This window comes from Hoplias malabaricus, chromosome 7 (assembly GCF_029633855.1).
Source record: "Hoplias malabaricus isolate fHopMal1 chromosome 7, fHopMal1.hap1, whole genome shotgun sequence".
Taxonomy (NCBI): Eukaryota; Metazoa; Chordata; class Actinopteri; order Characiformes; family Erythrinidae; genus Hoplias; species Hoplias malabaricus.
In genome coordinates this window covers 10,426,107-10,439,111 of record NC_089806.1, presented here as the reverse complement: position 1 = coordinate 10,439,111, position 13,005 = coordinate 10,426,107, and the positions used below count along the sequence as shown (strand labels likewise).

At 41.6% G+C, this 13,005-nt stretch overlaps 2 protein-coding genes across 2 annotated transcripts; one reads left to right on the top strand and one right to left on the bottom strand.

The window, feature by feature from the left end:
* Positions 1-43: 43 nt before the first annotated feature.
* Positions 44-5,611, top strand: si:ch211-22i13.2 (uncharacterized protein LOC553945 homolog). Its single transcript, XM_066677143.1, has 7 exons — positions 44-235; positions 796-868; positions 1,145-1,288; positions 1,899-1,960; positions 2,783-2,872; positions 3,047-3,139; positions 3,555-5,611. Exons 1-7 carry the CDS (start codon positions 233-235, stop codon positions 3,603-3,605), a joined length of 516 nt encoding a protein of 171 aa, XP_066533240.1. The 5' UTR covers positions 44-232; the 3' UTR covers positions 3,606-5,611.
* A 492-nt stretch (positions 5,612-6,103) lies between these two features.
* rd3 (retinal degeneration 3, GUCY2D regulator) lies at positions 6,104-11,867 on the bottom strand. The gene is made up of 3 exons (XM_066677614.1): positions 11,716-11,867; positions 10,086-10,420; positions 6,104-7,621 (listed from the first exon to the last, which is right to left on the bottom strand). Exons 2-3 carry the CDS (start codon positions 10,370-10,372, stop codon positions 7,246-7,248), a joined length of 663 nt encoding a protein of 220 aa, XP_066533711.1. The 5' UTR covers positions 10,373-10,420; positions 11,716-11,867; the 3' UTR covers positions 6,104-7,245.
* Between the last annotated feature and the right edge of the window lie 1,138 nt (positions 11,868-13,005).

Sequence of the window (13,005 nt, the reverse complement as noted above, 5' to 3'; positions counted from 1 at the left end):
AATCCGCTCCAGCAGAAAGGAGGCGATAGAGAGTCAAGAGGAGAAGCGATACACCATGAACAGGAGGGAGATGGAGAGTGTTTATGTGGCTGTATTCGGCTAAATTTAAATAAACACCCGTTTTTTGTCAAGCAAAAAGAGAAAAAGAGCAATAATGGACACAGCAGCGGTTGTATAGGAACGTTTACAGCCTCTGCGTCCTTCAGTGTTTGATTCACATCGTCTCTTCACTATGGTTGAGTATAAAATCTTGATCAACTACCGAGGCTACGCAGATTACCCCGGTCCACCTTAAATCGTGCAGTGTAACTGCTGCAACATTTAAGGTGGAACGAAAATTCCTAGATATTACAGTTGAAGCCTATAGATTTTTACAACATTTGTGCACAGTTCAGTGGTGAAGATTTAAACAAAGTGGTTGAGAGTGTTTAACGTTAGTAGTGAAATATTTGACTGCAGAGAAATGTAGACTCATATATCTGTACAGTGGGTGTAAATGAAACCGGTCGTTCCATGGCTACAAGCCTTTTATTTACTCCCCACAACCATCACTGACCTCCAGCAGTCTGCAATAACTTTTTAAAAGGGTATTTTAGCGATGCAGCAGTTCTATCCTAAATATTATCTCAAGAACTGAGCATTTCCCGTCCAACCAAACCATTCTCAGTACCATTGTTTACGTCTCAACCACTTAATTATGTAGAAGTACTGAATGATTAAAGCATTTCCCAGACCTACATTTTATAACAGTAGGGAATTATCAGGCAGTGAGATGTTTGTGTTTGTGTTAACCAGTCTGCCAACGTGAATTCCATGAGAAGTGAGTCAAGCACACGTACAAAAGAAAGAAGACGATCAAGGAGTCGAGGTTTGTTTCTCTCACTGCATTATATTTCAGCTGTTGTGATATTTAGAAGCAAAGCACTACATGCAGAAGGCTACAGTGTAACCCCCACACTCACTTTTTGTTAAAATGATACATTTTATCCTTGTTCCTTTTGCCTCTTTCTCTTAGGTGGTGTGAATATTTTTGGGAATAGAACATCTCCAATTATTGTGAATTTGTGAAAGGATGTTCCCTATTGTGTTTTCACCGATTTGTTTTCTCTGTTTCTCTCTATCTCCCTTGCTCTTGTATTTAAAGGACGAGATGAAAAGAAACGAAAACGTAGCAGAAGCAGATCATCATCTGTGAGTTCTTCCTCCTCATCATCATCATCCTCCTCCTCATCTTCACGGTCTTCTTCAAGCAGTGACTCCAGCAGCAGGAGTAGCTCCAGTAGCAGTGGTGAGTTTAATGTAAATTACCCATAGACCAGTCTAATATGATCTGTAGTGCTCTGTTTCTGTTTGATCACTAAAATGCACCCCCAGTCTGAGCAGATGAGATCTAATATTACTTTCCCCTGTATAAACATCAGCAACCCATACATCATTTAACTTTTTTTAACCCGCTGTAAGCATTTCTCACATGTTACCAGTATTATACACTCTCAAACCCTGGGAAAAAAAACTTTTAAAATAGGCATTGAATTATCTGCAGCAGCCAAGGAAAGGCTGTGTCCTACAAACGCCTCAGTATATAGTCTCTGTCCAATTAAAACATGTATCTCAGTTTTCATGGCTTTTTAGTTTGAACACAGCTGCTGTCCTTCACATTGTGTCTAAACTTCATGATGAATGAACCAATAGAAAGGCTCTAAAATGACCAGGAATCAAATCTTTTCACATTGACATCCATTGAAAGTTAATGTTTTTTTTTTCTGTCTCCTATAAAGTCACTATTTTGGGAGATGCATGGTTTTTCATTGGACAGTGATGATATGCTAATGGACTAGTGTATGATGCAACTGGAAATCACTTAAATTTCTGATTTTTTTTTTTTTTTTGTCCTCTAGATTCTTACCAAAAGAAAAGGAAATCTTCAAAGAAAAGGAAAAAGGAGAGGGCTGGCAAAAAGGTACTCGTTTGTTATTAGACATCCACATTCTGATGGTTTTCCTGTGCCATCAAATTTAATCCGTTGTACGTAAAATATTTAATATGAGCACTTTTTTAGTGGCGTAGCTGTCAAATGATAATTTTGCAGTTAACAGTTCTGACACTAGTTTGCAGCACCTGCTGAATGACAGGTTTCCACACGTTGGAGTTATTTGGAAAGAAAAAACGAGTGAAATTCAGTTCAAAAACAGCACATTTTAAAGAATGTTTTTAGCTTGTTTTAAAGAAGAAATATCAGATCAGAAGCTGCTGATTTCAATGTCGGTATTAAACCGTTGGAAATGGCATGTAGTCCCAGGGAACAAATGTTATTTGCATGTAGTTTGCAGTCAAAACAGGAATCCAGTTGCTAGAGAAGTAAAAAAAATAGTAGAATGGCATTCTGTTCTTCAGAGAGTTCATTGCATTTCATCATTTCATGTGCAGACCCCTAAAATACTGCACCAGTTTGAACAACATTGAAAGGTGTGGATGAAAAATAGCCATACCATAGTACACACACACACACACACAGATCAGATCAGTATGGGGGTAGGCAGGTTTTAGACCCTATGAGTTATGTTTTATTGTGCAGACAGTGAAATGTGGAGTAAAATCATTTTATTCCACACAGAGATGTTGATGGCAGTGTTCATATGACGCACACAGTGTCAATGTGTCAAGGTTTAGGTTTTTGCCATAGTGCCGATCCCTCTGTGGATGACTTCCAGATATGTGATGTTTTATTTTTGTTTACTATTTTATAATATTTAGTTCTCTTCTGTACATTTTATAACAACAGAAAAAGAAGAAAGAGAAAGCACGAAAGAGAAAGAAGGAGAAAAAGCACAAAGTAGAAGAGGATACCTCCGGTCCAGTTCAGATATCAAAGGTAATCCGCTTTGTCCGAACTTAAACTATAAAATACCACACAGATAAAAGTCCAAGAACTTTGATATATATATGTTTGTGTGTTATTGGGGTGTGTGTGTGTGTGTGTTATTGGGGTGTGTGTGTGTGTTATTGGGGTGTGTGTGTGTGTGTTATTGGGGTGTGTGGAGTGCAGTATCTTAAAGAGAAGAAGCGAAGTGGCACGTACAGCATGATCTCAGGGAAGAAGATCAAAATGAAAGTGAAGAAATCAAAGAAGGATAAACAGGTGTGTTTGGGTGTGAATCTCTGTTTACACAGTTGTTTCACTCTGAGCTAAACATGAAGAGCCATGAAGCAAGGGTGTGATAATGTTGTAACAATATTTGTGAAAGGTAGGTTATCATTTTTGGTGATTGTGAAATGTACAAATCCTTTGTTTAACGGTATGGTGAATCATACAGGCATTACAGGTACTATAAGATTTTGGAGTTAAAAATTTGTGTTTGTACCTTGCACCCAGTGATTTTGGGTAGGCTCCTGACCCACCACAACCCTTAAGACGATGAAGCACGTTGTCACGTGTTTCTTATAAGTGCATGCTGAACTTGGTTCTGCATTCACAGATTTTCTGTGGAGCAAAGTGAGTGAGATGTACTGCATAATAATAACTTCTTTCTGCTCTTTTTGTGCCTCTCTTTCAGAGAGATAAAAACCGTGCCGAGCTGTTGGAGTTCCTGAACTCGACGTTTTGATGCAGTTGGTGTTTTCCTCTTTATTCGTTCCTCCCCCGGCCGCACTGCTCTCAGGGAAAGGCCAGATCTGTAACAGACAGCACTGTGTTCCCACAGCTGTCAAACAGAAACAGTTTTTGTTTATATCTGGTGTCCAAAGTAATACTGATGTTCTTCATCTCTGAGCTTGCATCATTAAAGGCCTTTTTCACACTGGGTCTGATTTTTACAGATGAAACATAGGCGTCAAGAAGTGAGACACCAAAGCGGACATTTTTTGGCTGAAACTGTAACCAGAAATTCAAAGCACAGTTTGAAATCTGAAAACCTAAAAACTAGTAAACGAAACAACAGGCATCAATCATCCAAGTCTTAAATGATGCAACAGTTACCTTCTTGCACCATTTGACCTTAAACGGTGCTCCAGTAATATTCGGGTGCCTCATCACTACTAGTAGGGAAATGTTTGTTCCTCCTCTCCTGTTTATATTTTAGATCGTTGAAAACTACATGTAGTTAAGCTTCCACTGAAATAAAGAAAATCATAGTTGGTGTGAACTGGCCTTAAGTGTGTCCAAATTGTGCTTTCAATATTCAGACACACTAGTTTCCAAGCCCTGTGAAGGACTGGCGTCCCCTCCAGGGTGTATTGCCGCCTTGCGCCCGATGATTCCAGGTAGGCTCTGGACCCCCCGCGACCCTAAATTGGATAAGCGGTTACAGATAATGGATGGATGGACTAGTTTCCAATTAACAGTCTTCCCTCAAACCTGATCTGTATATAGACCATTTTTAAGGCTTTTAATACTGTTTGAACAGACCTTTTCCTTTCTTTTTAATTCCTGAAATTTCATCATGATCAATTAGATCCAGTGTTTTAAAGGTTTAAAACCTGAGAAAACCCTTTAGAGATGTAACTGTCTCTGTTAGAATTGTGCGGTGTCATGGTGTTTAAAATAACCCTAAAAGACTAGAGCGGAGTACAGAATCTATTTTGTCTTTAAAGGAAAACATGTCAGTGTCATCTATCGAAGCAAAGTAGAACTAAGGGCAGTTACGCTGTATGTCCAAATGTTTGTAGACACCGTTAATCATGAGTGAATTCAGCTAATTTAAGGACCACCTACCATGGACACATTCATGAAATGGGATGCTTTAGAGCAGCTGTACATGAGGCTAAGGTTACCGTGCCCAGCTTCGGCAGTGGAGCTCCGTGCAGTAATTTACTGATGATTTGAAGTGGTGTTTGTAATTCAGGGCTGTGACAGGAATGGCTCCCTGTAAACGTCTTAGACAAACACATCATAAACTCGAATTTGAGCATGATTTTCTCAATCTCCTACAATGCAGTTTTAAATAAAAGCAAAAATTGTTGCTCGCAACACGAGCTGAGTGTGGACCAAATTTTTTTAAGAGCTACTTTAAAGAACTAATTAATGCCTTACTGTATAGCACAATAATATTTGCTGTAGGATTTGGTGAGTAATTTCTGTCACAGCCCAAAACTACCCACAATGTGACCTCATTATTGGTTTCCTGGTTCACAGCAGTGTTGCAAAATTTCTTACACCCGTTCAAGAAGAGTAGAAATTGTGACCGCAAAGGAGCAGACTCCTAACTAACACCCCTTTCCAAAGAAATGTTTTATGTCCATAGACTTTTGGCCATATAGTGTAGATATCAGATCAGTTTTATTCTGATCGCTGTCTTTTCAAGTTGTGATACCAGTGAAAATATAACTGTGACTCCTCTTGATGAAACCCTGTCTTTTCATTATTTCTCCCGTGGTTAAAATCTTGGACTGTAGCAGGCATGTCTGACTGTGTAGCTATAAAACTGTAAAATATATTGTACTGTTAATGGTCTTTTTTAAAAAATGGTCTGTAAATCTAAAAAAAATGCTTTAGGCAATCACCTTTCATGAGAGGTTTCCACATGAAGAGAGTGAATTTAAATTGCTCTATTACTGGTGATATAGGCTGTAAAACCTACACACTGTACAGCCGTACTGGAGGGCGGCACGGAGGGTCTGCGTGGGTTTCCTCCGGGTGACTGTCTGTGAGGAGTGTGGTGTGTTCTCCCTGTGTCTGCGTGGGTTTCCTCCGGGTGACTGTCTGTGAGGAGTGTGGTGTGTTCTCCCTGTGTGTGCGTGGGTTTCCTCCGGGTGACTGTCTGTGAGGAGTGTGGTGTGTTCTCCCTGTGTGTGCGTGGGTTTCCTCCGGGTGACTGTCTGTGAGGAGTGTGGTGTGTTCTCCCTGTGTATGTGTGGGTTTTCTCCGGGTGACTCTGAGGAGTGTGGTGTGTTCTCCCTGTGTCTGCGTGGGTTTCCTCCGGGTGACTGTCTGTGAGGAGTGTGGTGTGTTCTCCCTGTGTATGTGTGGGTTTTCTCCCGGTGACTCTGAGGAGTGTGGTGTGTCTGCGTGGGTTTCCTCCGGGTGACTGTCTGTGAGGAGTGTGGTGTGTTCTCCCTGTGTCTGCGTGGGTTTCCTCCAGGTGCTCCGGTTTTCTCCCGCACTAGATTTAGGTTAGAGGTAATAAATGTAAATGGTCGTCAACAATTGATTATATCATTTAATATAAATTCACGCAGTTCAGTAGCTTTTTAAATTCAGGGAACTTAAATATCACACACAATATGCAAAATCTCTTAGAAAGGATTACACACACTTCACCGTATACACTTACACAGTTTAAAGAGAGAAAAAAACAATGCTTCAACTCAAGTTTCATATATTGCACAGGGCTCTAAGGTTTCTGCTGGTAGGTCTTTTCTTAACAGCAGAACATTTCTGTAGAAATGGTGTTTTACAACTGATATAAGTCTACAATGACTTTGACAAGGTTAGATTTTGCTGCTGTTGTAAATGTAATCAAACAGAACTGAAGTTAAATCACCTTCAGACAAAATATATATTCACACACACTCCTCCCATTTCTACACATCATCCAAGACCTTTTTGGTGTTTAAAGACACAAACGTGCCACATCAGTGTCACTGTAGCGCAGAGAATGGTCTACAATTCAAAACATACCTGCTCTGGTTTTGACATTTTGAAGGCTAAAAAATACAATGCAAAGAAACAGAATGACTACAGTCTAATTGTAGAACTACAATGTGCTCCTGTGTGGTCAGTGGAGCTGATAAAATGGTTGACTTTGGCTGACTAGTGTGTACCTAACCAAGATGGCCCTTTGTCGTCCGACCCGTGTTTGTGATGAGCTAAAGACAGACCCATGGGTGTGTGTGCTGGGAGTAACAGTGTGTGAGTGGCTTGCTTTCAGCACAGCTGTGGGTGGGATTGTGGCACACGTCTATAGGCTCAGGTTCAGCACCTCTCTGGGCCCTAACACTGGTTTTTAGGTTTAGAATCTTCCAATCTTCCAGCTCCCTACACCCCATAGTGTGCCTGAGCAGAGGTTAACAATTTACCCTTATTTACCTTTGTAGCTTTTTGTAAAGCCAATGTAAATTACAGATGCAGACGTGAAGACAAAATGTACTGACTGATAGACTATAATTGGGATATAGTAAGAACTTGTGTCATTTAGATGTTTGTGTCCGACTATGGCTTTGAACCTGAAATGGATGGAACTGATTCTTCTGAAACTCAGATGTGTTGTAGTGACATTTTCCAATGAATCCACCAGTCCGTATGTAGTTCTACACATTTCCATTGATTCCTTTGTGTCTGAAGTCGGGCATGCTCCAGACACGCTGGGGCCCATCAGCCGAGGGCTGGAGGCCCTTCTCCACGTCCTGAGACACAGTCTGGGACACAGTGTGCAGTTCTCCTCCCTCCTCTGAGCTGTAGCTGCTGGAATTCAATCCCATGGAGCTGCTGAATGGGTTGATGCGAACTCGAGACTTAAAGTTGAGCAGCGAAAGACTGATGGAGCGCTTGTTGTTCCACTGTCGCGACAAACGCTGTGCCTCGTGCTCCGCCTGCATCCGATCCAGGGCCTCCAACAGCACCGAGCGAAAGAGTCCAGACACCTCCTGCACCTCTGGCTCGTTCTCCATCAGCACTTGACGAAACCTGCAGTGCAGACAAAGGGAAGTGTCAGCGACAACTGTCACTGATTCTCAGTGGTACCTGCCAAATGTCAAATGGAGGCTGGAGAGGACATATCTAGTCAGCTGAAGTCTTTTAAGGTGGTATCACTGTAGACACAGACACTGATTAGCATATACACACACACAGCTTATACTTTCTGCACAAACAAGCCATCAAATCCTCACAGAAATGTTCCATAAACCAGTGTAAACCCTGGGGAACACTTGAGTACTTTAATCCCTTTGTGACACACTAACAGACCATTATTCATTCATTCATTCATTATCTATAACCCTTATTCAGTTCAGGGTCACGGTGGGTCCAGAGCCTACCTGGAATCATTGGGCGCTAATAATCTTTAATACTCTCAGTTATTTAGTGTTGTTTTTCCCCCATGTTTCATTCAACACGTTGAGTCTGAATGTTCAGTCCAAGGTGTGCTAGCTGTTTTTATGCTAACTGTCCTTTGTGTGCCGGCACATCAAGGACAGAGGAAAACGCTCCAGTTCTCCAGCCTCCTAAAGCCACTTATTTCACCCTCCACAGGCCAAGGAGCTCTTAAGGAGACTTAAAATAGGTCAGCAGGCTGGGGTTTATATCTGCCATTACAGCCAGATGCTGCACATTTACTCTGTGGTCATGGAAAAATCTTTTATGAATAACAGAAATGTGTTTATAAGGTGTCTGGGGTCTTTCGTTTGTCATTTCCCCATGTTTCCTGTCTCTGTCAGCTTTGTTGGTTATGGTTAATATTAAACATTCTTTAAATATTCTATAAAATCCTCACCAGAAATATCTCCAGTAATGAAATCATGACACTGTCGCGTATTAGACTTAAGGTTATTTTCGTGTTATTAACCAGAACAACACACACAAACGCCACCACCATGTCAGTATCACTGCAGAACCAAGAATGATCCACCACCCAAATCACACCTGCTCTGCGATGGTCCTGTGGGGGTCCAGACCGCTGAAGAAGGGACTACAGTGTGTAATTGTAGAACTACAGAGTGCTCCTGTGTGGCCAGTGGAGCTAAGATAATGGACAGTGAGTGTAGTCATAATGTTATAGTTGATTAGTGTGTGTGTGGTGTTATTTAGAATGGTATTATTGTTTAGGCACAGCCTCCGTCGGTATCCTGTACTACCAGCATATCTCTTTAGAAAGAAAGGTCACTCTATAATATACTGAGCTCCAGCTGCCGTGATGCCTGTCCTTTTAAAATAATAAACCATTAGGAGCACCCCCTTCATAAGACCCTGTGAGACCTGTGATTAACAGACTGTGAAAAAGGTTTGGCTGCTGTTCCCTCAGGTTGAAAGGTGCCTTGTCATTAATTAGGGACGGTTTCCTCTTTAAAAGCCGCCTTAAATCTTTTGGGAATATGTTTAATGTCCGGATCTTATCTGCTTACAACTTTGGCCAAATTTCATTAACACTTCTCTAAAATGCTTTCCCATTTGACCAGATGTATATGATTTTACTTTGCTCTTTAAAAAGGTTCATCAACACATACATGATTTCCATTTCGCTGCCCGCGGTGAACAATGGTTGACATCACTGCCGCTGTGGTTTACGCTGTCAAACCTCAAAAGAAACCATCTAAAACAAGCAAATCATTTGCATCAGTGAAGGAGAAGAGTGTCCTGCTCCATGGCCCAGAAGAGATTGTGGACATGGGAAAGAAGTCAGGACTTAAGTTGTGTGCGAATTATTGTGGCTGGCTTCATTCATTCACTGTCTGTGACTGCGCTTTTCCCAGTATAATTTAATGGTGGTGGGTCTGGAGCCTATCTGGAATCACTGGGCACAAGGGGGAACAAACAATGGAGCGGCACAGTGGCTTAGTGGTGAGCACGTTCACCTCCCAGCACTGATATCTTGAGTTCAAGTCCCATCTGGGTGGACTTTCCATGTTCTTCCTGTGTCTGCGTGGGTTTCCTCCGGGGCTCACAGTCCAAAAACATGGAGGGTAGGTGAATTGGCTTCTCTGGTGTGTGTGTGAGTGAATGAGTGTGTATGTGAATGAATGTCTATTTGTGTGAGCCCAGATGTGGACTGGCGCTCTATCCTGGGTGAAATCCTAGTGCCCGATGCAGTCCTCCAGGTGGACGGTCGTTCCTGGTCGAGAGAGCGCTGTGCGCGTTTGGCTGCCGTTTCTCACCAGTGTGTGTGTGGATTGTGAGCAGTGTGGATTGTAAAGCGTCCTTGGGTGTCTAGAAAGGCGCTATATAAGTGTAAAGATACATACATACAATGGATGGGGCACCAGTCCATCAGCGTGTACCTCCCACACTCACACTCACTATGAACACTCGAACAGCCACACAGACACAGGGTGAACACACCAAACTCCTCACTGACTCTCAGTGACCTGATGCAGGGTTTGAGAGTGACACTACCAGCCTTGGGCATATTATTATATATGTATATATTTTCACTTACCTGAGTATAAGTGCACCACAATATGAAGGTGGCACTTTGCTGCACAGCTCCTCCAGGCTGAGTCTCTCTGCCTGGCTGATGTCAAAGGTGCTGCGGGGGGTGCTCATGAGCCAGCTGTAGTCGACACCAGTGTGCAGTCTTCTGTACTGATTATCCCGCTCTCTCTGCAAACGCTGAGCCTCCTTCAGCTGCCAACTAAGCTCCAGCATCAATGTTTCTGTTACCACCTCACAGGGGTCACGCCGGGGCCTCCGGTACTGAGGCTCGCTCCAAATAAACCACGACATGGCCCTGAGTCAATGCACCTCAATCCTGCAGGGCTACTTCACACACTCCTGGAGGAAAAAAACAAAACAAAAATGGGTCAAGCATCTAAAGAAATACTGCAGATTTCTAGCTGTCTTGATTCCTGACAAGCTTTGGTGTACCTCAGGGGTCTGTTTTAGGGCTACTTGTGTTGTCTTTATAGCATGCTATCTTGATGCTATAGTTGGAAAATAGCTCTAAGGATTTAATTGCATTTAGCCACGACAGCGTTATTGAGGTCAGTTACAGATGTTGGATGATTAGTTCTGGTTCACAAACATCACTCCAACTCATCCCAGAGGCATCAGATGGAGCGCCATCACTATCGAGAACAGAGCTTTAAAATCTTCTAGATTAGGCATGGCATTGGACGCTGTGGCCTTAAGCATGTGAAGATGCTCCAGAGTGTCCAGTTCTACTGGTCAGTGGAATATTATACAGACTGATATCCTGCTGACTCATTTATAAAAGCTGTTGGAAATGGCAAAGAGCAAGTGCAATCTATTAACTTTTAATTATAATCTAATCAATATGTTGTATACATATGTGCTCCTGTGATTGGGATTGCACCCAATGATTCCGGGCAGGCTCCGGACCCACCGCGACCCTGAACTGGACGAGCGGTTACAGACAATTAATGAATTAATAAATATATACTTTATGTTGCTAATAAACATCCTTTATTCAAATATCAGAAATAATGAAATGTTGGGATACTACATTTCTGAGTGTTTGAGTGTCTGGGGGTTTTGATCCACACAGGGTTCCAGCACATTTTTGACTGTGAGCTTTAATCAGCTAAATATTTACTGACAGTTCTCATATAAGTGAATTATGGTTCAGGGAATGTCGGTCTGATTCATTTGTTATTAAATTGTTTTTAGAAAGACGTTTAGAAAGAGTTTTGCCCGTATTTGCACCATACACTCGTCTTTATTCTAGCACTCCCTCTTCCTGAAGACACATGGAATGGTTTGTATTCATAATTTCATGCCATTGAAGCTAAAACTAATCTCATATAAATAAGTCTAGACTTCTATAGAAAAACAGTGCATATATCTGGTGAGAATCCCAGGAAACTTCCCTTTACACGCGCAGGAACATTCACATTGTGGCAAAAAGGGTGCTAGGAGATTTAGGGAGTTGTAAGTGTGGGCAGTAAATATGTGTCAGCATCAGTTATAAGTTATCTCATTAAAATCCAGTTATTATGAGTACCTTCATCGCATTTGTTCCATACGTGTATTATTACTGTTACTTAACACAAATCAGTACAATGCAGGCTCTGGTAAAGTAGAAGCTTTAGTATAAACCCGAGACCTACCTTTAACTGCACTCTTCAGAGTGGGCTGGATATTCTTTAACAAAAAAAAGAAGAAGAAGAAGAAAAAGGATTAATAACAAATCCCAAGATTAGAACTCTCTGGTGTTTTTGTTATTTCTTCCTCCCTTGTTTTCAGCTTCGGTTCTTGTTTACATTGCATACTCTTCTCTCCTCTTCTTTCCTTCAGTTCTTTCCCCTTGCTCCCTCTAGCTCCGTCCCTCTCCCCCCCCCCCCCCCTCCCTCTCTCAGCCCAGCGGCTTTAGAGCCTGTAGTATGTTTGTTAAAGGAGAACAGCTAATTCACATTCACTCCCTCTCTCTCCCTCCCACCCTCCCTCTCTGTGTTGAAGTGGCTGCCAGCCCACGGTTGCTATAGCGATGCTCACTAAGCCTATTCGTCCAGAGCCAGCCGCCTCAGAGAAAAGCTGTGACGCATGAAGGCCTAAGCGAGGAGGTCACATACGCTGAGAGAAAGATTAATATACATGTGTAGACCTGTGGGTCATAGGGCACAGGGACATTAGCAGCTGAGAGGTTAACTCATCTCAGTTTATTTCTCCTCACTATCAGCACCCACAGTTATCAATTACTCTTTAAATCAGTTCAAATACAGCCTCATTAAGGTATCGGTATCTTATAATGTAATTGAGCTGGTTCTACATGTCTGCATCATGAGGACATAAACAAAGTCATGGAGAGCGGTTTGGTCTGTTGTGAAATGCTTGGTTCTTGAGAAACTCACTGAGTTACAACAGTTCACAGCGGTGCTGATGGGAACCAGACATCCACCTCTAAGAGCTCCACACAGAAATATATCAATCAAATGGAGTAATAGGTTATTCCTAACCTGTTTGTGTAATACTACATCTGAGGGGAATATCTGAGATAAACTGATAAATTCACTTTAGTAAATTTTGGAGAGTAAATAAAATACTGTTTTTCACTCTTTATGACTTACTTCTGAAGCACTGAAATATAGAAATATTTCATAAGTCCCAGAAATGTCCTTTATATAGTAACTATGAAATATTTATTATGACACCACTATGTAAGCCTGAAAGGATCATTACAGGGTGGGCCATTTATATGGATACACCTTACAACATGGCGGCCATTTTGAAGTTGGCCCAATAAGTTTGATGTGTCACATGACACTCTTCCCATTGAAAAAAACAAAAGTTGGATCCAAAATGGAATTTCACAAGAAAAACAATGGTGTGCTTATTAAGGTGTATCCATATAAATGGCCCACCCTATATATATATATATATATATGGATATATATATATAT

Excerpts from the sequence above, each read along its gene's own strand:
- si:ch211-22i13.2 (XM_066677143.1), top strand. Across the intron at positions 869-1,144 it reads AAGACGATCAAGGAGTCGAG|GACGAGATGAAAAGAAACGA; the intron begins GTTTGTTTCTCT and ends TTGTATTTAAAG. Across the intron at positions 3,140-3,554 it reads AATCAAAGAAGGATAAACAG|AGAGATAAAAACCGTGCCGA; the intron begins GTGTGTTTGGGT and ends CCTCTCTTTCAG.
- rd3 (XM_066677614.1), bottom strand. The coding sequence starts at position 10,372 with ATGTCGTGGTTTATTTGGAGCGAGCCTCAGTACCGGAGGCCCCGGCGT. Across the intron at positions 7,622-10,085 it reads TGTGGTGCACTTATACTCAG|GTTTCGTCAAGTGCTGATGG; the intron begins GTAAGTGAAAAT and ends TCTGCACTGCAG.